Here is a 21,438-nt window from a genome sequence, read left to right as displayed (position 1 = left end):
CTATTTAACATAGTGGAGCTTACATGCATGCCTTCATATATATTTACTATGTACTATTTACCGATATGTTATATGCTATATAGGTACCTACGAACATAAAATTGTTATACATGCCCCTGTAAATTTGTATGTCAGTTAATTTGTTTGTGTCGGCTTGTACATTAGCTAATCACACCATAGGTGTTGAGATGTGAGACTATTGTGGCCTTGAAGCAACAGTGAAGCAGCAATGTTCACACGATGGAGGGCAAGCCACTGCCTGGGAACTTGCAGAGCCTGGGAAAGTGCGGACATGACTGGGAGGGTATAAATATCTACTCTTAACTTGTATTCAGGGAGAAGCCATGAGAACCGCTGTTAAGTATCAGGTCTCTCCCAAAAGCTTTTGAAATAAACCTGCTGTATTTTGACTCAACTAGTCTCAGGGATATCTTTTTACCTACAACACTTACCTTTTAAGCTGTTCCTGCCTCCAATCAATGGTTCATGCCTCCACGGGGCTGTTGTTAAATTCAGTAGCTGCTAAATTCTGGCCAACTCATGGAAAGTTTAAAAACTTTATTGGAGATGGGTTCAATGAGCCCACAGCTCTGTTAATTGTCTCCTTAATAGGAGTGGACCTGTTTTGGACCACCACCCTCCCTTGAAAATGGCAATGGGCAAAAATGGAAGCAAGAACCTTAGACAAGACTGCTTGGCAGTCTTTTTTCCCATCCTGCTTGTGTTTGGTGCTAATCAGGCGTGTTACTGTGTGACGATCTTTTGTTTAATTTTATCTCCACTGAGAGCTGGATGTTTGGGCGGTCTTACCAAAAATATTCGAAGTCCCGAACAAGCGTGAAAAGGGAAGAGTTTCTCTTCCATTTTCCTACTGGCAAGACCATCATGACAGGTCTCGTTGATGGGGACCATACGTGATCCTCGCCAAGGAGGATATTCACTGGCAAAACAAGTGAGCCCGAAATGATTCTGACCCAGGCTCACTAATAATATGTAAATTAGATTTAATTTCAATTTAAATATTGAAATGAGCTTCGTCCCTCTTTCCTGGTGTGAGGCTGGTTTTTGTCGGATTCTAGGCCCAGTAAGATTGTGATAGGTAAGAAATTGGGTGCCAGCGTGATTTTTCACCTATCTCATGATCTTACCAGCTCGTCTGCCCATTGACTGGTAGGACATAAAGGTAAGACTAGTCCCCTTCATCTTTGGTTGTATTGTCATGTGGGTGTACCTTTTAAGAAAGGATTTTTAAACAGATCATGCAGGTTACAGCTTCACTGATGTCACTGGGGGGCTGGAGCTAAGATGTGACAGTCACGTAATAGGGCTTTCGGTTTCATTTGTGGCAGTCAGGTGATTTTTGTATCCCTTTAGGCTTTCAGTTTCGTTTTAGGGAATGTGTTGGAAACTGTTTTAGCAACAAGATAGGAAGTAGTCTCTCTCTCTCTCTCTCCCCCTGTTCTCTTTGTTTCGTTCTGAAACTATTATCAGTTAGCTGAAAGAGAGGCTTATTACCATCCTGCCTTAAAGAAGTTGTGTTTTGGGCAACAGTTTCGACTGCAACCTCTTCTGAGTTTCTTCAAGGGATTTTCAGCATTCAACCCAGGAGGCTGAATTCTTGTTAACAAGTGGGCATTGAACTATGCTGTACTGTGTTTATTTGAGGATTTTGTGTATTAGAAATTGGCTTTGGTTTGAACACATTGTAGATATTCCTTAAGAGTTATACATTATCATGGTTGTTGTGTTTCTTCTTTGTAATTTCTGGATTCCGGGGAAGTGCCGGAAGATTGGAAAACGGCTAATGTTACACCGTTGTTTAAGAAGGGTGCCAGGCAAAAGGCGGGGAATTATAGGCCGGTTAGTTTAACGTCTGTGGTAGGTAAAATGTTAGAATCCGTCATTAAGGAGGAAATTGCGAGGCATCTTGAAGGGAATTGCTTGATAGGGCAGACGCAACACGGTTTCATTAAAGGGAAGTCGTGTCTGACAAATTTACTGGAGTTCTATGAGGATGTGTCTAGGGCAGTGGATAGAGGAGAGCCGGTGGATGTGGTCTTTCTGGATTTTCAGAAGGCGTTTGACAAGGTACCTCACAAGAGGTTATTGCAGAAGGTCAGGGGACATGGAGTTGGGGGTAGGGTGTTAGTGTGGATAGAGGATTGGCTGTCAAATAGGAGGCAGAGAGTGGGGGTCAATGGGTGCTATTCGGATTGGCGGTTAGTGACTAGTGGGGTGCCCCAGGGGTCGGTGCTGGGGCCTCAGCTATTTACCATTTATATAGATGATCTGGAGGAGGGAACCGAGTGCAGGGTGTCGAAATTTGCTGATGACACCAAGATTGGGGGAAAGGCAAATTGTGCGGAGGGTGTGGAGAGTCTGCAGAAGGATCTAGATAGGATGGGTGAATGGGCCAGGAAATGGCAAATGGAATTTAATGTTGGCAAGTGTGAGGTGGTCCACTTTGGTAGGAAGAATGGTAGGAAGGACTATTACTTACGTGGCGAAAAACTGCAGCACGTGACGGTGCAGAGGGACCTCAGGGTCCTTGTGCATGAGTCGCAAAAACCCAGCTTGCAGGTGCAGCAGGTGGTCAGGAAGGCGAATGGGATGCTGGCCTTCATAGCGAGGGGGATTGAATATTGAGACGTATAAGATGACGAATGGGATGGATAGGATAGAGGTGGAGAGACTCCTCCCGCTCAAAAAAGACAGTAGGACTAGGGGGCACAGCCTCAAGATAAAGGGGAGGCGGTTTAGAACGGAGTTGAGGAGGAACTTCTTCACTCAAAGGGTGGTGAATCTCTGGAATTCTCTGCCCGTTGAAGTGGTGGAGGCTGCCTCGCTAAATATTTTTAAGAAGCGGGTTGATGGGTTCTTGATAAGAGAGGGGATTAAGGGTTATGGGGAGAGGGCGGGAAAGTGGAACTGAGCCACGACAGATCAGCCATGATCTTATTGAATGGCGGGGCAGGCTCGAAGGGCTAGATGGCCTACTCCTGCTCCTATTTCTTATGTTCTTATGTTCTTATAAAAGTAGGGAGGTCTTGCTGCAGCTGTATAGGGCATTGGTGAGGCCGCAGCTGGAGTACTGTGTGCAGTTTTGGGCGCCGCACCTGCGCAAGGATATTTTGGCCCTGGAGGGAGTGCAGAGGAGGTTTACTAGGCTGATAACGGAGTTGAGGGGATTGAGCTATGAGGAGAGGCTGAATAAACTAGGCTTGTACTCGTTAGAGTTTAGAAGAATGAGGGGAGATCTCATTGAGACATATAAGATGATGAATGGGATGGATAGGATGGAGGTGGAGAGACTCTTCCCGCTCAAAAAAGACAGTAGGACTAGGGGGCACAGCCTCAAGATAAAGGGGAGGTGGTTTAGAACGGAGTTGAGGAGGAACTTCTTCACTCAAAGGGTGGTGAATCTCTGGAATTCTCTGACCGTTGGAGTGGTGGAGGCTGCCTCGCTAAATATTTTTAAGAAGCGGGTTGATGGGTTCTTGATAAGAGAGGGGATTAAGGGTTATGGGGAGAGGGCGGGAAAGTGGAACTGAGCCACGACAGATCAGCCATGATCTTATTGAATGGCGGGGCAGGCTCGAAGGGCTAGATGGCCTACTCCTGCTCCTATTTCTTATGTTCTTATGTTCTTAATTATTAAAAGTTCTTGCTAATTGTCTTACTATACATGTCAACAGTATTCTTAATTAAACTTTGTTTTGATAAAGTCTCCTCGTGGGTCAGTTGAATCACACCTAAAGTGAAACCTTTCACACTCATCCTAGCCAAATTCAACATAAAACACTACGGGTCAGGTGAGCTTCGTAGAACACAAAGTATCCGACCTGATTTGTAATAGTATTTAAATTAAGCATGATCATCTGTCTGTTCCAACCCACAAGATGAAGAACCATTTTACTTAATTTTTGTGTACCCCTTACTAAAGAGCAATGAAACATGATGCAACACTAGTTTCCTCATGGTGCTTATTTAAGGTTACTTTTATCAGTAAGAAGTTTCACACACCAGGTTGAAGTCTAACAAGTTTATTTGGTAGCATAAGCTTTCGGAGTGTTGCTCCTTCCTCAGGTGAGTGAAGAGTTGTGCTCACAAATGGAGTTGTGTTTTTTTTACAAAGACACAGACTCAATTTACAAGGTAATGGTTGGAATGCGAGTCTTTCAGGTAATCAAGTCTTTATAGGTACAGACAAGGGTGAGTGGAGAGACGGTTAAGCACAGGTTAAAGAAGTGTGAGGTGTCTCCAGCCAGAACAGTTAGCAAGATTTTGCAAGCCCAGGCAAGTCATGGGGGGTTACAGATAGTGTGACTGAACCTAAGATTCCGGTTGAGGCTGTCCTCGTGTGCGGAACTTGGCTATCAGTTTTTGCTTAGCGATTTGTTGTCGTGTGTCGTTGGAGAACACTTACCCAAAGGTCAGAGGCTGAATGCCCGTGACTGCTGAAGTGTTCCCCGACAGGAAGAGAACACTTCTGCCTGGGGGTGGTCGAACGGTGTTCATTCATCCGTTATCATGGTGTTTGCATGGTCTTGCCAATGTATCACGCCCTGGGACATACCAGGTAGCCAACGTTGGCCGAGTCACAAGAGGTATTGTGTAGCTGGTGGGATGGTGTTCTCACATGAGATGGTGGCATCCATATTGTCCGCAGCAAACTACCCAGTCTTCAGGAGAACTGTGACCATGACACCACACAACCCTGCCACAGCAACCTCTGTAAGATATGCCAGATCATCAACACGGATGCTATCGACGATCACCAGGCAGGAATGTTCTCTTCCTGTCGGGAAACACTTCAGCAGTCATGGGCATTCAGCCCCCAATCTTCGGGTAAGCATTCTTCAAGGTGGCCTTCATGACACACGACAACGCAGAATTGCCGAGCAAAAGCTGTTAGCCAAGTTCTGTACACATGAGGACAGCCTCAACCGGGATCTTGGGTTCATGTCACACTATCTGTAACCTCCACGACTTGCCTGGGCTTGCAAAATCTCGCTAACTGTTCTGGCTGGAGACAATTCGCACCTCTTTAACCTGTGCTTAACCGTCTCTCCAATCACATTGTCTGTACCTGTAACGACTTGATTATTTGTAAAGACTTGCATTCCAACCATTATCTTGTAAATTGAGTCTGTGTCTATGTATGCCCTGTTTGTGAACACAGCTGTTTACTCACCTGAAGAAGGAGCAACACTCCAAAAGCTTGTGCTACCAAATAAATCTGTTGGACTTTAACCTGGTGTTATGAGACTTCTTACTGTGCTTACCCCAGTCCAACACCGGCACCTCCACATCATAATTATTTTTGATCATACAGCATGCTGTATGAAAATGTCATATAATCAGCTGGACATACATATGTATGGAGCATTTTTAAAAACAACTTTTGCAAAGTAAAGGATACTGGCCTACAGCAACTACTGTGTTGCATTTGTGAATTTGTGCTTTTATAGAGTCACTTGGTCTACGGAGCTCTTGAAGAGAGGTTGTGTAATCCAAGTTCTGTGGAAAAGTTACTTGATTTTGTATAGCTGGGGGCAGAGATGTGCACGTGTGCATGTGTTTTAGTTGGTAGTTGGTAGTTGGACCTTTTTGTACAATGTAAACGTTTTGTTAATTTATGCATCTTTGCTTGAGTGAGTTTCGGCAGTAGAACTAACTTCTGTTAACTTATTTCCTACACAGTTAAATATATATTAAATTGGCAATATTACATTTTAAGTTCAAACTCTGTTACAATGAACTTAGGGTGGAAGAAAAAGCAGAGTTGGTTTGCTCCTGCTGAACTGGTTGTACCTATAGGTAAAATGGGTAATGTACATAAAGCTAAATCAGTGTGAAAAGGATAAGACCATCCAGATTTCATGGATTTTGTTTTTGGGAAAATTTTCAAAACTGCCACAAAAGCTGCTACTTCCAGACACCGAATAGTTTGCCTGCTGTGTACCCATTGGCACTTGCTAGCCAGCATATGAGTTCTGTCCTTTAATGTCTTCTAAAACTGGAACTAGTACATAACTCTCATGGTGAGTCCAAACATTGAAATATGACCATTGTTAGAAAGTATATCTAAGAGCAGTGAGATTCTAAATAATCTGAAAATGATAAACAAAAGTGCAGCCACAGGATTTTTAAAAAATTCTTGGGATTTGAGCGTTGCTGGCAAGGTTAGCGTTTACTGTGCATCCCTAATTTCCCTGGAAATTTACATTAGCTCCAAACTGATTCCTGATTAACTATATAAATTGATTTTTGAAACTTCCTTCGACAATATGTGTTTGTTGCATGATTTAATCGCTCTTCATTTCTTTTAGGCCTTCCTGGTGTTTCTGGCAATATGATGAAGAAGAAAACTAATCACAGGTGTGTCTGTCAAAGCAATTGCAATTGTAAAATTTAATAAGCTCAGTAGAGTTGCCAACTCTCAAGGATTGTCCTGAAGTCTCCAGAAATTGAAGATTGATCTCCAGGACTCTGTTAGGAGAAAAAATATATGGCAATAAAGATAATTTTTTTTCTTATTACCCATAAAAATCTTTGAGTAGGCAAAGGAAGGGGAGTTTGACTGATGGTCAAGAATGATCCAGTCAGGTATGAGGACTCTGTTTATTTTCTTATGGCTATATAAAGGTATGGTGCTGTGTGACTGTATATATAGGTGATGAATGGGGCTTAGGAAGTGAGGGACAGTTGGAGGGGGAGGTCATGCGTTGAAACTTCCTGGAACACATCCAATCAAAGTTGGCAGCTGTAGATCTGGGCAATTACCAGTTCTATTGTAAAGAATGTTTGAAATTGCAGAATCTCTTCCCTATGCTCAGTTCAGGTTTGAGAACTTAATCTAGCTTGGTACTTCAATGCAGTACCAAGGGTACTGTCTTTCAAGTGAAATATGGATCCATCTCCCTGCAAACTCATGACATTAATCAAATAAAAGGAGGGAAGTGGTGTAAGTGTTTTGATTAACATTTACCTCTCAACTAACACTTAAAAACAAATTATGCATATTTTATACATTACAATGGTGACTGCACTTCATGAGCTGTCATCTACTTTGGGATGCACTGAGGTCATGTAAGGCACTATCTTTCTTTACACTGAAGTTAAGCATGCCTGCATGCTGTCACTGTTGTTATGATCTCCTGGAGACCATCAACTTCATAAGAGATGAATTTTGAATTTCTCAAAAATCAACAGAAATGAACCAGTAGAAAAGATTTAATTTTTATGACTTACTGAAATAAACAAACTAAAATCAACATCGATAAAACATTAATTAACAGGCAACCTATATACCAATCGAAAGAAAAAGTAAGTTTTTACATTCACTAACATCACTGCAATATGTCATAGGAAACACTTTTACACAATGCCACATTACTGCGCAATGCCACATTACTGACCAATATGTAGCATTGCAGGAATGGTTCCACAGATGCTCCCAGCTTGTCAGCAAAGGTTCACCTCTCCCCATCATGCCAAGTTGAAACCTAGCATCACTTGATAGTTGTTCTACACAGCCCGAAGTTTTCCCACATAGAATTACCACCAACAAAGCACATCTTGGTGACAAGTCCCATCTGTTCGGTTCTTTTCCCTTTTGAGCATAAACCAAACTCTCCTTGGCATCCTGTTTCGTTAACGCATACAGTTTATCCTGCTTACCCACAGCAGTAGTTTCTTTTTCTCTGCTCAAACAGCAGCTGTCCTTTTTCAGTGAGGTACTGTGAAAAGGTATGAAAATTGCAAAACACTCCTTTTCCATTTTGCGTAGTCTTTATTAGGTTTCCATGACTTTGGTTAAACAATTGTACCTTGATTTTGCATGTTTTTTTAATCATTGCATCAGACTGTGCGGTCTAGACCTTGGATTTGCATTTGTGATCGATCCAAAGGTTTTACTATTTTCCTGGTCTGATTAACTTTGTCTGTAACAATGTTGCTGACATTCCACTTGACTTTTGGGTATTTGCAGGTGTAGATTGGAATTAAAAGACAAATACTCCATTGTATTGCTTCTTGCCTTCTGGATTCAACATTTTCTTTGATCACCTGTAAAGCCAGTCACTGAATTATCATTCAGATTTCCACTGTTTAAAATGGACACTGAACCACTCTGTTCAGTTTTTAAACCCCTGATTTCCATTTCTTATTATATCGGCATGTTTTTCAATGTCCAAGTCTTTGGAAAAAAAAGTTTTAACCAATCAAACATCCAAATTGTTCCCCGTAACAATTGAATTGTTTAAATTCAGCATCACTTTTAACTTGAGCTCTATTCATGATCATAGAGTCCCTATGATGCAGAAGGAGGCCATTTGGTCCATCGAGTCTGCTTGGCCCTATCCCCATAATCCCATACATTTACCTTAGCTAGTCCCCCTGAAACTAAGAAACAATTTAGCATGGCCAGTCCACCTAACCAGCACATCTTTGGACTGTGGGAGGAAACTGGAGCACTCAGCAGAAACCCAAACAGACACTGGAAGAACGTACAAACCCCACACAGTGACTCGAGCTGAGAATCTAACCTGGGTGCCTGGCATTGTGAGGCAGCAGTTCTAACCACTCTGCCACCGAAAGCAATGGCGCCCAACTCTAACCTTCAGTTTTATTTTCCAGGAGATGTAGGTTTAACACTTTTTTTTAACAAGTGGTTAATTTTTCTGTCATGTAAAATCATCTTCAGCCTCTTTCAGAACTTTGTTATGGTTGTTTCAATGTTCAGCTGAGAAAGCTTGATATTCCTTTTTATTCAATTCACAAATATTCTTAACTTCTTTTTGGAGCTTTTTCTAATTCTATTCTAGCAAGAGTGATTGCCTCTTCATTTTGAAGCTTTAGTTTACATTCAAGAACATACATTCTTCCTTTGCAGCTTATATCATGCTAGCACTGGATTCAACTTTTGACCTTTCATTAAAAGCATTCTTTCTTTTTGTTTTCTCATTAGCTTTGAGTACTGTTGCTTTGCTACACCTTGCTTTCCCGGCATTTTTAATTCGGACATCTTTAACTCGTCTTCAACTGCCATTAACTTTTTCTTTCCAGCCTCATATTCCAATGTCCTTTTTTAAATCATCCAGCTGAATTTGACTCTTTGAACACTAGTTAAAGCATCAAGTTTAACAGCAGATTTACAGAAAGTTGTTGATTCTTTTAAGTCATTTGTCTTTTTGTATAACTTCAGTTTCAACAGCCTCCACATTTTCTGAAACTAGTGGAGACAGCAGTACTGTATCCCTGATCAAGTCATTTTTGAATAAGAAATTCACACTGTGAATAAACAATTTATCACAATTGCAAGACAGTAATTAAGTCACATTTTAATTAACTCCATACAAAGGAATGGGAAAGCTATTTCCATCATATCTCATATCAGCATGTTAATTTAATGAACTTTCTGAAGAGAAATTCCATTTGTCTATCAATATAAGTGGCTGTGCTGGCCCTATAGCTCAAAAAAATCTTCCATGGGATGTGGGTGCCACTGGCAAGGCCAGCATTTGTTTCCCATTCTGGAATCAGTGTTGAGGATTCCTGGGACAGCTCCTTCCTGAGTATATTCCTCTGTGCAGTCATCTTTAGTGGGTGTCCAGAAACAGTGATGGAGGAGTCTAGACATTGGCTATAAGACATGATTTGGTGAGTATGACTATGTCAACCTCTTGCTTGACTAGCCTGGGACAGCTGTCCCCAATTTTGGCACAAGCCCCCAGATGCTAGGGAGGAGAACTTTGCAGGATTGACTAGCAGGGTCTGCCATTATCATTTTCAGTAACTAGGTAAATGCTGGGTAGTCTATCTGGTTTTATTTTGGTTTTCGTGTAGTGATGAGTGACTTGCTTCGATAATTTCAGAGGGCAGTTAAAAGCCAACACAATTGGAATCAACTGCATAGCAATGAAGATTGAAATAAAGTCATATTTCAGTGTTACATGTATGATGCATTATTTGATATCACATTACAAGAAGTAAGTATAATAACAAAACTCCGATGGTTTTCCACATGACTGGGTGGGCAAATGCACCTCATTTTAAAAAGTTTGTTTTTATTGTCACAAGTTGGGTAACATCAACACTGCAATGAAGTTACTATGAAAATTTCCTAGTCGCCACACGCAGGCGCTTGTTCGGGTACACTGAGCAAGAATTTAGCATGGCCAATGCACCTAACCAGCACGTCTTTCGGACTGTGGGACGAAACTGGATCACCTAGAAGAAACCCACGGAGACAATGGGGAGAACGTGTAAATTCCAGACAGTGACCCAAACCAGGAATTGAACCTGAGTCTCTGGCATTGTGATGTAGCAATACTAACCACTGTGCCACATAACAGCACAGATTTGTGCAGTACAGAAAAGACAATAATTCAATCCCTGCTTCTGACCATGATGGGTACTACCCCAATCAAAATAACCATTCGTAGATAGGAATAAAACAGAAATCCTGGGTAGTGGAGATAACACTTGAGATTTTAAGAGTCTTAACACCTGAAACATTTACTCCACTTCACAGAAGCTGCCTGACCTGAGTTTGCTGCTGTTAAATGACAAGGGTGCTACAATTGTCCTGCAAAATTCCCTGGTATAGCATTTCCCTTGCAGAGTTGGCCCCCGGATTGTGTCTTCCAAATAAATGTGTTGAAGATTGAAGCAGGCTCAGCTGTGACATTAGTCCAGTGGTTGAATCTGCTTTCAAGATTTGTAATCTGCTAAGAAAATACATTCATCGTTATATTGGATGCAGTTAGTTTCTTTCATGGCTAGTGGGTGAATTGCAGCACTGAGGAGCATTGCATTCAGCAGAACTCCAAAAGCAGTTCCCAGGCAGCTGGGTCTATTCCCAGGCATAAAAATATTCCTCCATCTATTAACATTATCATTTCAGTCACAGAAGGAGAGCTGATTGGTGCTTTGTCTAATTTATCTTTTGCAAGTATTATGTACTTACATAACGTTCTGATTGCCAGGTTACAAATTCTTTTCTAGCAATTAGCTGCTTTGGAAGAACTAGCTAATTTGTCAGTGTTGTGTCTGTATGCCAGTTTTTCCTTCTATTTCCACTTCAAGTTAATCAACTATCCTGAACTCGCATTCTGTGGCTTTGTGTAGAAAGCATGTTTTGATTTGCGCTCTTGCTTAACATTTCAAGGTGTGTGTTTTGTGCAGGAAACACCGTAATAATGTGGGGCCGAGCAAGACAGTATCTCATTCACGACGGAACATTGTGGGTTGCAGAATTGAGCATGGATGGAAAGAACAAGGTGGAATAACACAGTGGAAAGGCACAGTTCTGGATCAAGTACCAGTAAATCCTGCACTTTACCTTATCAAATATGATGGATTTGACTGTGTATATGGACTTGAACTTCACAAAGACGAAAGGGTCTTAGGATTTCGGGTCCTACCAGATAGAGTTTGTGAGTGAAGATACATTTGAAGATCACAAATAATTGAAAAATTGCATTTTTAGTTAAAGGGATTTTTATGTTAAATATCACTAAAATTTAACAAATTGCTAAGTACTCTATGTTCACTTCTTGCATTTAGCCGTTTCTCGAATCAGTGATGTGGATCTGGCAGAAATGATGATAGGCAAAGCAGTTGAGCATATGTTTGAAAAAGATGATGATGGGGCTAAAGATGAGTGGCGGGGAATGGTGCTTGCACGTGCTCCGATCATGAACACATGGTTTTATATCACCTATGAAAAGGATCCTGTCTTGTACATGTACCAGCTTCTGGAAGACTACAGAGAAGGAGATTTACGTATTATGCCTGACTCAAGTAAGTGCAAGGAGATCTTTTATTATTTATAAAACTAATAGTGTTTTCCAACACACATGTTGATATATAGCAATTATGACAGTTAATTCAGTTCAATGTTCAAAAAGTCAGGTTGCCTTTGTACAGAGACTCTGGATCTTAATATTAGTTCTGTGCAAATTTGAATGTGTGGACCAGGGCCATTGTTCATGTACTACAGCTAGCTTTTAACAAGATGACTTTAAAACTACATACTCCAACATTTTTTGTTTAACCTTAGTGATGAAATGATGTGGAAGTGCAGGACAGGTAAGAAGTATGCATCAGCCATGGCTTACTAAGGAAGTATAATGTTAAATTGAAAGAAAAAATGTAAAACCTCTCAAAGATTAATGATAGGCCAGAAGATTGGGAAAATTTTAGAAACCAGCAAAGGATGGTTAAAAGGAGAAATTAGAGAACAAGGAAAAACTAGCAAAAAGTTTTTTAAAAAAGCATACTGTTAAAATTTCTATGAGTATATGGAAAGAGTAAGGTGAGACTGGAGAATTCATAATGGGGATCAAGGAAATGGCAGAGACATTGAACAAGTTCTTTTTTGTACAAATCTTCCCAAAAGAAGATACAAAAACGTCTCAAGAATATTGGAAAAGCACAGAGCAAAAGGGAGAGGAATAAAACAATCATGATCACTAGTGAAAAAGTATGAGAAAACTAATGGGATTGAAGGTTGAGAAGGGCATGGACCTGATGGCCTGCACAGAATGAGAGAATTATTAGCATGGATAGAGGATTGGCTGGCTAACAGTATATGGAGAGTGGGATGATCATTTCCAGGTTGGTAAACTGTAAATAGTGGAGTGCCACATGTGTCAGTACTGAGGCCTCAACTATTTCCATTGTATCATCAGCAGTGCTTCCATTCAAGGACGGTATCTACTCAGGGTTGAGAGTTTCTGCCATGGGTCTTCCTGTGACTGAACAGGTTGATTCTTGAATTGCAGATCTTTGAACACATGGTGATGGATTTGAAATGCAGGATTTGCGTTCTTTGTTTTTCTCTTGCCACCCTAACTCATTATTAAGGCGTTCGGACTTGAAGCATGATGCAGCTTGATGGACAAGTTGTTACCATTTTACCAACTGTTTGCAGGTTCCTCCCAGTCACTGATATCTAGGAGAACTTCAGAGTGTCCTTGAAGCGTTTTCTTTATCCTCTTTGGAACGTGAACCATTTGAGATTTGTAAACACAGGATCTAGAGGGGTAGATACTTTTCAGCAATCTGCAGTGTCCAGTCCACCATTGCTAATTTTGTAGCAGTTTTGCCTGAAGGTTGTTGAGGGCTTCAAGAAGGATGCTAGCATAGTAAAAATGTGTACTTATTAGTGTCTCAACTAAGCTTACATTAATGCTGCAATTAAGTTACTGTGAAAATCCCCTAGTGGCCACACTCCATTGCCTGTTTGGGTACACTGAGGGAGAATTCAGCATAGTAAATGCATCTAACCAGCACATCTTTGGACTGGGAAGAAAACTGGAGCACCCAGAGGAAACCATGCAGACACAGGAGAATGTGCAGACTCTGCACAGATAGTGATCCAAACTGGGAATCAAACGTGGGTCCTTGGTACTGAGATAACGGCTGTGCCACCAGCAATTGTTTGATCATCCCAGTGAAACTGGAGGATAAGGCAGTTGTATTGCTAATGGATTGTCATCGATGCTCTTATGTGCCACTTGCATGTAGTCCAGATCCAAGAAAAATGTGAGAACGCTACCGGGAACTCTTCTCTGCATTCATCAACCTGATCAAAGCGTTTAGCTCTGTAGATTGTGTTCCAAAGATTTGGATGTCCCAAGAATCATCATCATTGCAGTACGGGGAGAGGTGATGACGCTGCTGTGTACACTTGAGACTTTTGCTAAATTGTAGAGGTCTTTGTTTCAAACACTTGCTGCTGTAGTTTGTAGAAGACTGAGCTAGTGCGGTTGATCCGGTATTAGTTTTGTTTTGGCAACGTACAAGGACAGGCTGTATTTAATAAAATTTAAATAATTTTAAAATATTATTACATTATTTAATTAATTTATAATAAATTAAATATAAATTATATTAATATAATATAATAAATCAAGATTGGCTTGCAAATCTGGTGCAGAGAGCGTAACGATGCTGCAATCATCCTCATGTATCATCTATGCCTATGCTGGTCAGCTTAATTTTAGCACGGAGCCAACTGAAGTTAAAGTATTTTCCAACTAGGTGGTATTTAATACTCGCACCAGAGACTAGTTGATCATTGATGAGGTGAATAGCCACTGTCAGATAAACTGTAAATACTATGGGGGAGCACGAGAGAGGTTAGTAGCGTTTCTACAAATAAGGTCCAGATAAAGGCTGGTATAAAGACACTTTTTACCTGAATGCACGAAGCATTTGGAACAAAGTGAATGAGCTGATGGCGCAAATCAGCACAAATGGATATGATCTAGTGGCCATTACGGAAACGTGGTTGCAGGGTGCCAGGGACTGGGAGCTGAATGTCCAGGGGTATCAGGTGTTTAGGAAGGATAGACGGGAGAAAAAAGGGGGTGGGGTAGCTCTGTTAATTAAGGATAATATCAGGGTGGTAGTAAGAGAAGATGTTGGCTCCAAAGAGCAAAACGTTGTGAGTGGAAATGAGGAATAGTAAGGGTCTATAGGCCCCCAAATAACCTTGAGGTGGGGCGGGCTATAAACAAGCAAATAATTGATGCGTGCAGAAATGGGACGGTGATAATTATGGGGGATTTTAATCTGTGTATTGATTGGATGACCCAAATTGGATACGGTGGGCTTGAGGAAGAGTTCTTAGAATGCTGTTGGGATAGTTTCCTTGAACAGTATGTAACGGAACCTGCGAGGGAGCAAGCTATCTTAGATCTGGCGTTGTGTAACGAGGCGGGTAGAATTAGTGATCTTCTTGTGAGGGATCCTCTTGGGATGAGTGATCATAGTATGATTGAATTTCTGATGCAGATGGAAGATGAGAAAGTAGGGTCCCGAACCTGTGTCTTCTGTTTGAACAGAGGGGTGTATGATAAGATGAGAGCGGAATTGGCGAATTTAGATTGGGGGCACAGATTGTTTAGTAGGACGGCTGAGGAACAGTGGAGGATTTTTAAGGAGATGTTTTTCGGTACTCAGCAGAAATATATCCCGATGGTAAAGAAGGACTGTAGGAGAAGGGATAACCAGCATGGTTATCAAAGGAGATAAAGGAGAGTGTTAAATTAAAAGCTGATGCGTTCAGAGCGGCTAAAAATAGTGGGCAATTAGAAGATTGGGAAATATTTAAAAATCAACAAAGAATGACTAAGAAGGTGATAAAGAAAGGAAAGATAGAGTATGAAGCTAAACAAGCTCTAAATATAAAAAAAGACAGTAAAAGTTTTTACAAATATATAAAGAGGAGACTGGCTGGAGTGAATGTTGGACCCTTGGAAGATGAGAGGGGGGATTTAGCAGTGGGCGATGAGGAAATGGCTGAGGCTTTAAATAAGTTTTTTGCCTCGGTCTTCACGGAGGAGGACACGAATAGTTTGCCGGATATTAAAGATAGAAGGATGGTAGGAGATGAGGTCCTTAATGCGATAACTGTCACTAGAGAAGTAATGCTTGGTAGACTGACGGAACTGAAGGTAGACGAGTCCCCGGGACCGGATGGAATGCATCCCAGGGTTCTGAAAGAAATGGCAGAGGTGATAGCGGATGCCTTAGTAATTATTTATCGAAATTCGCTGGACTCCGGGGAAGTGCCGGAAGATTGAAAAACGGCTAATGTTACGCCGCCGTTTAAAACAGATAGCAGACAAGAGGCAGAGAATTATAGGCCGGTTAGTTTAACGTCTGTAGTTGGAAAAATGCTAGAATCCATCATCAAAGAAGAAATAGTGAGGCACCTAGAAAAGAATGGTTTGATTAAGCAGACGCAGCACAGATTCGTTAAGGGGAAGTTGTGTTTAACAAATTTATTGGATTTCTATGAGGATGTGACTAGGGCGGTAGACAGAGGGGAACCAGTGGATGTGGTGCTTTTAGATTTCCAAAAGGTGATTGATAAGGTGCCTCACAAAAGGTTGCTGCAGAAGGTTAGGGTGCACGGAGTTGGGGGTAAGTTGTTAGCATGGATAGAGGATTGGCTGCCTAATAGGAGGCAGAGAGTTGGAATCAATGGGTGCTATTCTGGTTGGCAGTTGGTGACCAATGGAGTGCCGCAGGATCGGTGCTGGGGCCTCAACTGTTTACCATTTACATAGATGATCTGGAGGAGGGGGCTGAGTGTAGGGTGATGAAATTTGCTGATGTCACGAAGATGAGTGGAAAAGCAAATTGCGTGAAGGGTGTGGAAAGTCTGCAGAGAGATCTGGATAAGCTGAGCGAGTGGGCGAGGACCTGGCAGATGGAGTATAATGTTAGCAAGTGCGAGGTTATCCACTTTGGTAGAAATAATAGTAGAAGGGATTATTATTTAAAAGGCAAAAAGCTGCAGCATGCTACGGTGCAGAGGGACCTGGGGGTCCTTGTGCACGAATTGCAAAAACCCAGTCTGCAGGTGCAGCAGGTGATCAAGAAGGCAAATGGAATGTTGGCCTTTATAGCGAGGGGGATAGAATATAAAAGCAGGGGGGTCTTGCTGCAACTGTACAGGGTATTGGAGAGGCCACAGCTGGAGTACTGTGTGCAGTTTTGGTTGCCGCACTTGCGGAAGGATATATTGGCCTTGGAGGGAGTGCAGAGAAGGTTCACTAGGCTGATACCAGAGAAGAGGGGGCTGGCCTATGAAGAGAGCCTGAATAGACTGGGTCTGTACTCGTTGGAGTTTAGAAGGCTGAGGGGGAATCTTATAGAGATGTAGAAGATAATGAAGGGGATGGATAGGGTAGAGGAAGAGAGATTCTTCCCGCTTAGAAAGGATAGCAGGACTAGAGGGCACAGCCTCAAGATAAGGGGGGGGCAGTTTAGATCGGAGTTGAGGAGGAACTTCTTCACTCAAAGGGTGGTGAATCTCTGGAATTCTCTGCCCGTTGAAGTGGTAGAGGCTACCTCGCTGAATATATTTAAGTCACGGGTAGGTAGGTTTCTGATAGACAGGGGAATTAAGGGTTATGGGGAGAAAGCGGGAAAGTGGAACTGATCCACTTCAGATCAGCCATGATCTTATTGAATGGCGGGGCAGGCTCGAAAGGATAGATGGCCTACTCCTGCTCCTATTTCTTATGTTCTTATGGGGGTCATCACACACAGCTTTGTTTGACACTTGTCCAGATTCTGAAGGTTTGTATGTTGTATTCCCACTCGAGACAATTAGCCATATCATCTCAAAGCAACTGCAGGATGGGGATGAAAATTCTTGGACATCCCAATTTTTGGATCTCAATCCACAGAGCCTTGCAATTTATTGAGTCAAATATTTTAGTTAGGTTGATGAATGAAGAGTTCCTGATAGTGTTCTTGACAGTTTTCTTGGATTTGTCTGGCAACAAAGACATGCCGGAGGTTTCTTTGAAAGGTCTAAAGCTACATTGTGTCTGGGAGGATTTCCTCAGTCTTAAAAATATGCAATTCATAGAATTTTCCCTGCTACGGACAAGACAGAAATGCTTCAATAGTTTTCAAAACATAATTTATCTCCTCTCTTGAATGTTGTTACAAATGTTGTGTCCCAGAAGTTGGAGGGGCGTCTTTTTCTTCCCAAATCCCTAGGATGAATGCTTGGAGCCTTGAATGTGAGCATAAGCTTTTAAGATCTGAGCAGGAATGCCATTGGGCTGCAGGCTTCATTGTTTCTCACACAATTGATTATGGTTGCAGCTGTCCTAATGAAGCTGGGTCATAGATGAATTCTACCAAAGAGTACAGTGGGATACTCTGTAAGGTATTAGCAGCCACTGTGATTCATGGTTGAGATGTTGTTGAAAATATTCTTTCCAATGTTGACAGATGGTAGTGTTATCCTTAACTAGAGTAACACCATCCTTTAAGCAAAGGGGGGATATTGGTGAAATCACTAGGACATCGATAGATCAAAAGGTCAAAATCTCCTTCTAGAGCTATATTAATGACTTGGATGAAGAGACCAACTGTAGCTAGATTTGGAGATGATCCAAAGAAAGGTAGGAAAGCAAGTTATGAAGAGGATACCAAGATTGTGCGGAGAAATAGATTGGTTAAATAAATGGGCAGGAAATGACAGTGTATAAATGATTTAGATTTGAATGTAGGAGGGTTGATCAGTAAGTTCACGGATGATGTGAATATTGGTAGGGTGGTAAATAGTGAGGAGCATAGGTGGGCTGGTCAGATGAGCTGATCAGTGGCAAATGGCATTCAGTCCAGATAAGTGAGAGGTGATGCACTTAGGCAGGACAAACACGACAAGGAATACATGATAATGGCAGGACCCTGGAAAACACCAAAGATCAGAAGGAGCTTGGTGTGCATGCACACCGATCCCCTAAGGTAGCAGGACAGATGGATAAAGTGGTTAAGAAGACATATGGTATACTTGCCTTTATTACCCTAGGCATAGAGTTTGAGAGCAAGGAGGTTATGCTTGAACTATATAAAATGTTGATTAGGCCACTGCTATAATATAATGTACAGACTGAATCCACAATATAGGAGGGATGTGATAGGACTGGAAAGGAGATTTATCAGGACTTTGGCTGGGCTGGAGTGTTTAATTATGATGAGAGATTGGATAGATTAAGGTTGTTTTCCTTGAAGCAGAGGAGAATGAGGGGGAACATGATTGAGATGTACAATATTATGAGGGACATAGACAGGAAGGAACTTTCCCCTTGGTGGGGGAATCAATGACTAGAGGGCATAGGTGTAAGGTAAGGGGAAGGAGGTTTAGTTGGGATGTGAGGAAAAACATTTTCACCCAAAAGGTGATGAGAGCCTGGAACACTCTGCTGGAAAGTATGGGGGAGACAGAAACATCATAACATTTAAGTACTTAGATGTGCACTTGCGATGCCACGGCATATAAGGCTAAGGCCCAAGGGCTGGAAAATGGGATTAGAATAGTTGGGTGCTTCATCTTTGACTAACACAGATGCACTGATCCAAAGGGTCTTTTTCTGTGCTGTAAATCTCTATGACTGTAGTGTTGGAAAATATGAGGTTGTCTACTTTGGCAGGCAGAAAACAGTAAAATCTTTATTACCTAGCACACTAGGGGAATAGATTGTGTTGGTTAACCAAAAATCCTGGTTAACTGGGGTTTACATTAATCCAGACACAAAAGAAGGTGCTGCTCTATCATCACGTGGTTGAGGGAAATGGGGAAGTAGCTAGGTAAGTAGTGAAGGGCCCCAAAGAGCAGGGCATCACAGTAAAACCATCACAATAGAAGACCAAGCCGACTGGACACTGGAAACCATGACCTTTGGACTTTTAAAAATTGAGAGGAAGCTTCACTGATAGCATTAACTGCTGCCTCTGACCTTTGGCAGCTTCATGGGTTTCCAGCTAGCTTCTAAAAGAAATCGGAAACCAACAGTCACTACCACAACCGAAGATCAACCAGAACATTTGGGTTGCGGAAATCCGCCAGTTGACTGCAACCTAGCTTTTAAAACAAAACTGAACTGTCAGAAATTCCATTAATAGAGCATGATGGATAGCACACAGTTCACTGTATTATTTAAATGGAGAAGCACAGTGCAGTAATACAAATCTGGATGTCATTTTGCATGAATTTACAACAGGCTAGGATGCAGATAGAGCAAGTAATTAGGAAGATAAATGGAATGTTGGCCTTTATTGCAAGGGGGAATGGGGCATAAAACTAAGGATGTATTGCTACAACTGGACAAGGCACTGGTAAGATAGCAGCTGGACTACGGTGTACAGTTTCGGTCTCCTTACTTGAGTAGGGATATACTTGCATTATAAACAATTCAGATGAGTTCACAAGGCTGATTCCTTGGTGATGGGTTGTCACATGAGGAAAGGTTGAGTGGGTTGGGCCTGTCCTTAGTGTCTGCAGAAAAATCAGTGGTAATCTTATTGAAACATTTAATATTCTGAGGGGGCTTGACAGGATAGATGCTGAGAGGATGTTTCCTCTTATAAGGGAATCTTGAACTATGTGGAACAGTATGAAGATAAGGGGTCTCCTATTTAAGAAGGAGATGACTATTTAAGGAGATGTCTGTGAAATTCGCTTCCTCAGAGAGCATTAGAGGCAGGAGCAATGAATGTATTCAAGGTTGAGTTAGACAGATTTTTGATTGACCAAGGAGTCAAGGGAGGTGATGGGTAAGAAAGTGGTGTAAAAGGCAGATCAGCCATGATTATATTGAATGGTGGAGCAGGTTCACTGGGCCTAATGCTTACTTCATTCTGCTCATGTTTCTTATGATCCGAGGCAAACATTTAGTTGGGGTTTCATAATATGTTAGTATCCACTTTTGGTCTGGACTTTTTTGAAATTGAGACGAAAAAAATCTGAGGTCTGTTTTAATTAAAGTTAATGTTGCTTTGCTATATTTAATGTTGTAATGGAATTATATATTTGACCATAGACTGATATCCATTTAACAACTGGATATCGTAAGTACATTTCCCTGCTAGCAAAGTATCTTTGATATCTGACTCTCTTGAAAACATAATTTGTTTTAGCATCTATGTTTGATTTCTGAATGAATTTTCAGAATGGTGATAAATATAGCCGGGATTTCCACCGTAGCTTTATAATGTTAGTACTGACGCTGACGACAACGTAGTCAAATGTTATAATATGTTTAATTAAGAATGAATTATCTATCAATGGAAGCTTAGCATGTGTTGTGTGTTACTGGAAGATCTGACTTCTATTAATTGAAATAAAAAGTGCTGGAAAATCTCAGCAGGTCTGGTAGTATCTGCAGAGAGAGTAACGGTTAGCATTGTGGGTCCAATATGACTTTTCTTTTGTTATGTTTCATGGATTGGACCTGGAGGCTGATTCACTAGTGCTCAGTTTACAAGAATAATTCTTTAAAATTCATTCTCAGGATAGATATGGGTGTCAAGAGCATGGATAGTATTTATTAGCAATTCCTGATCGCCCTGAGGAGGTGTATTGTCCTCTGTGTAGTAAAGGTGAGCAGTTTGATACAAATGAATGGCTTCCTTCACAAGTTAGCTGAATTAACTATGTTGTTAGGACACAGAGATTAGACTGGGCAAGGATGGTAGGTCATCTTCCCTAAAGTGCGTTAGTGAAGTCAAGTGGAATTTTACAGCAATCTGACAGCTTCATTTTCACTTACTCATACCAGCTTAAGTGCTAATGTCATAAAAACTTGTACAAAATATTCTGAAAATCTTCCAAAAATGGCCTGACTGCTGCTTCATAAATTATAATTGCCATATTATTTTTGTTCTACAATGACTCTCTTCAATAGTCAAACATTTATCCACTATGAAAAGATATTCTATAATCTTTGAAATCAGTTATCTGCTAGACTCTATAAGGTTATTTTAAGTATTTCAGACAAACTATGTAATTGAATACTGATCTTGTAGAAGTGCTAAGTATTTTTTCACTAATTATATTTACATATACTCAAGGGTGGGGTCATGTGGTTTTGTAGAATCATAGTTTTGCTGATA

General features: G+C 41.2%; 1 protein-coding gene across 3 annotated transcripts in view; it reads left to right on the top strand.

Moving 5' to 3' along the window:
• The window catches only part of spina (spindlin a), a 119,543-nt gene that overhangs the window by 92,991 nt on the left and 5,114 nt on the right, over positions 1-21,438 (top strand). For 2 of the 3 annotated variants that reach the window (XM_080188767.1, XM_080188766.1), the window contains 3 exons: positions 6,333-6,381; positions 11,191-11,441; positions 11,572-11,808. In XM_080188767.1, the coding sequence (XP_080044893.1) occupies positions 6,333-6,381; positions 11,191-11,441; positions 11,572-11,808 (537 nt within the window). Of the gene's footprint in view, positions 1-6,332; positions 6,382-9,470; positions 9,993-11,190; positions 11,442-11,571; positions 11,809-21,438 lie in introns of those variants that run through there. The other variant, XM_080188768.1, reaches the window with a different exon arrangement.

This window comes from Carcharhinus amblyrhynchos, chromosome 5 (assembly GCF_965287045.1).
Source record: "Carcharhinus amblyrhynchos chromosome 5, sCarAmb.v2.hapA, whole genome shotgun sequence".
NCBI lineage: Eukaryota > Metazoa > Chordata > Chondrichthyes > Carcharhiniformes > Carcharhinidae > Carcharhinus > Carcharhinus amblyrhynchos.
This window is presented reverse-complemented; position numbering and strand designations above follow the sequence as displayed.